At 58.2% G+C, this 1,485-nt stretch overlaps 1 protein-coding gene across 1 annotated transcript in view; it reads left to right on the top strand.

Annotated features, from left to right (window-relative positions):
- Window positions 1–152, top strand: part of HSD17B1 (hydroxysteroid (17-beta) dehydrogenase 1) — a 2,269-nt gene extending 2,117 nt beyond the window's left edge. Inside the window, exon 6 of the mRNA XM_014547188.1 lies at window positions 8–152. Coding sequence (XP_014402674.1) covers window positions 8–140 — 133 coding nt within the window. The 3' untranslated portion in view covers window positions 141–152. The remainder of the gene's footprint in view (window positions 1–7) is intronic.
- The last annotated feature ends 1,333 nt before the right edge of the window (window positions 153–1,485 follow it).

Below are 1,485 nucleotides of genomic sequence, written 5' to 3'. Positions count from 1 at the left end.
GCTGCAGCTACGTGGCTGCCATGCACCGCGCAGTGTTCGGCGACAAGCCCGCCGAGGGTCCGGAAGGTGCTCAGGCGGAGCCTGGAGCCGGAGAACTAGGGCGCCCTGAGTCCAGCGCGCCTCCAGCTGCCCCGAAATAAAGGCCTGGTCCCATGGTCTCCCTCTCTCTCCTTTGCGAGCCCAGGGAGGTGGGGTTCTGGGGAGCGGAGGGGGACTGCACTGCGCCGGCTGGTCCCGCAGGCGGGCGCGGGCGTGTTGTGAGCCCGGGTTACCCCGACCTGGAAACCTCCCAGAACGAGGAAAGCGCTGGCCAGGGTCGCGCCTCAGTGGTAGGAGTTAGGCAGCTTGGATGGGGAGAAAGCCGGGCTGTGACTTGGCCCCCACTAGTCATGGGACGTCAGGCAAGTTTTTTACCGTCTCTGAGTCTGTTTTCTTATCTGTAAAATGGGTATGATTCCTATGTCATGGGTCATAGTAAGAATTAATTGAGATAATGCCTGAAAGTGCTGGTAGAGAGGTCTTCATAGCAGGTCTGGTACTTGTATTCCCATGCGGAAACCAGATGTGTAGAGAAACAGGCCAAATGAATTAAAAGGAGGCAGCCCCACTCACCCTCCCGGTGCCCCCTGCCCTCAACGAAACTCAGCAGGAGCGGAGGCTCCAGACCTGGCTGTTCTGGCCAGTGGTCTGTCTCCTTCCTGAAGCCGGCGGCAGAAGCTAGGGCGGCAGGAGCCACTGAAAGGGCCTGCAGGGCTGGGGAGCTGATCTCCTTCTAACTTCCTCCAGGTTGGGTGCTGGAGGAGGGTGAACAGACAGAAACTAGGTGAGGAGGTTGCAGGCAGAGGAAAGGGGCAGGGTGCCCTGGAGGGGATGGGAGTGGGGGACAGACCAGGAAGGGGCTTGGCTGCAGAGCCTGGAAGAGGGAATAGGGGGGACCCGGCCACCTACCAGGGTTCTGGGAGCTTTATAGGGGACTTTGGGGGAAGGAGGAGCTGCATCCTGACCTGCCCCTACCTCCAGGTAATGATCTGCTCTGGGCCTCTGGACTGCCTGCTGCTTCTGCTCCTGGGAGAAGGTTCCAGAAGGGGCCTCAGCCACCCCGTCCGTACCCCTCTCCCTACCCTGCTGGCCCAAATGGGTCTGCTGTCCCGGCAGCATCCAGGAAGGCCACAGGAAAGGGTCAGGGCCAACGTGGCACGCAGCTCTGAGGCGTGGGGCCTGTTCTCTTTGCACGTGTGTGTGAGTGTGTGTGTATGTGCAGGTGCTCACAAGGTCACCGTGCGGGGACGGGATGATGAGGCAGGCCCAAGGGGACCACTCTCCCCCCTATATCCATACGTTTAATAACCCTAAGAAGTCCTGTAACTGAGCCCCTTGTAATGCTCATAGTATTTTTGGTGGCTAGAATTGAATAATTTAATTCTTAATTAGGTCTTTGTTCAAATGTTAACCATTCTTCTTGGTCAACCCCTTTAGTTCTCAGGA

Source organism: Myotis brandtii, unplaced genomic scaffold (genome assembly GCF_000412655.1).
Source record: "Myotis brandtii unplaced genomic scaffold, ASM41265v1 scaffold469, whole genome shotgun sequence".
NCBI classification, from domain to species: domain Eukaryota; kingdom Metazoa; phylum Chordata; class Mammalia; order Chiroptera; family Vespertilionidae; genus Myotis; species Myotis brandtii.
This window is presented reverse-complemented; position numbering and strand designations above follow the sequence as displayed.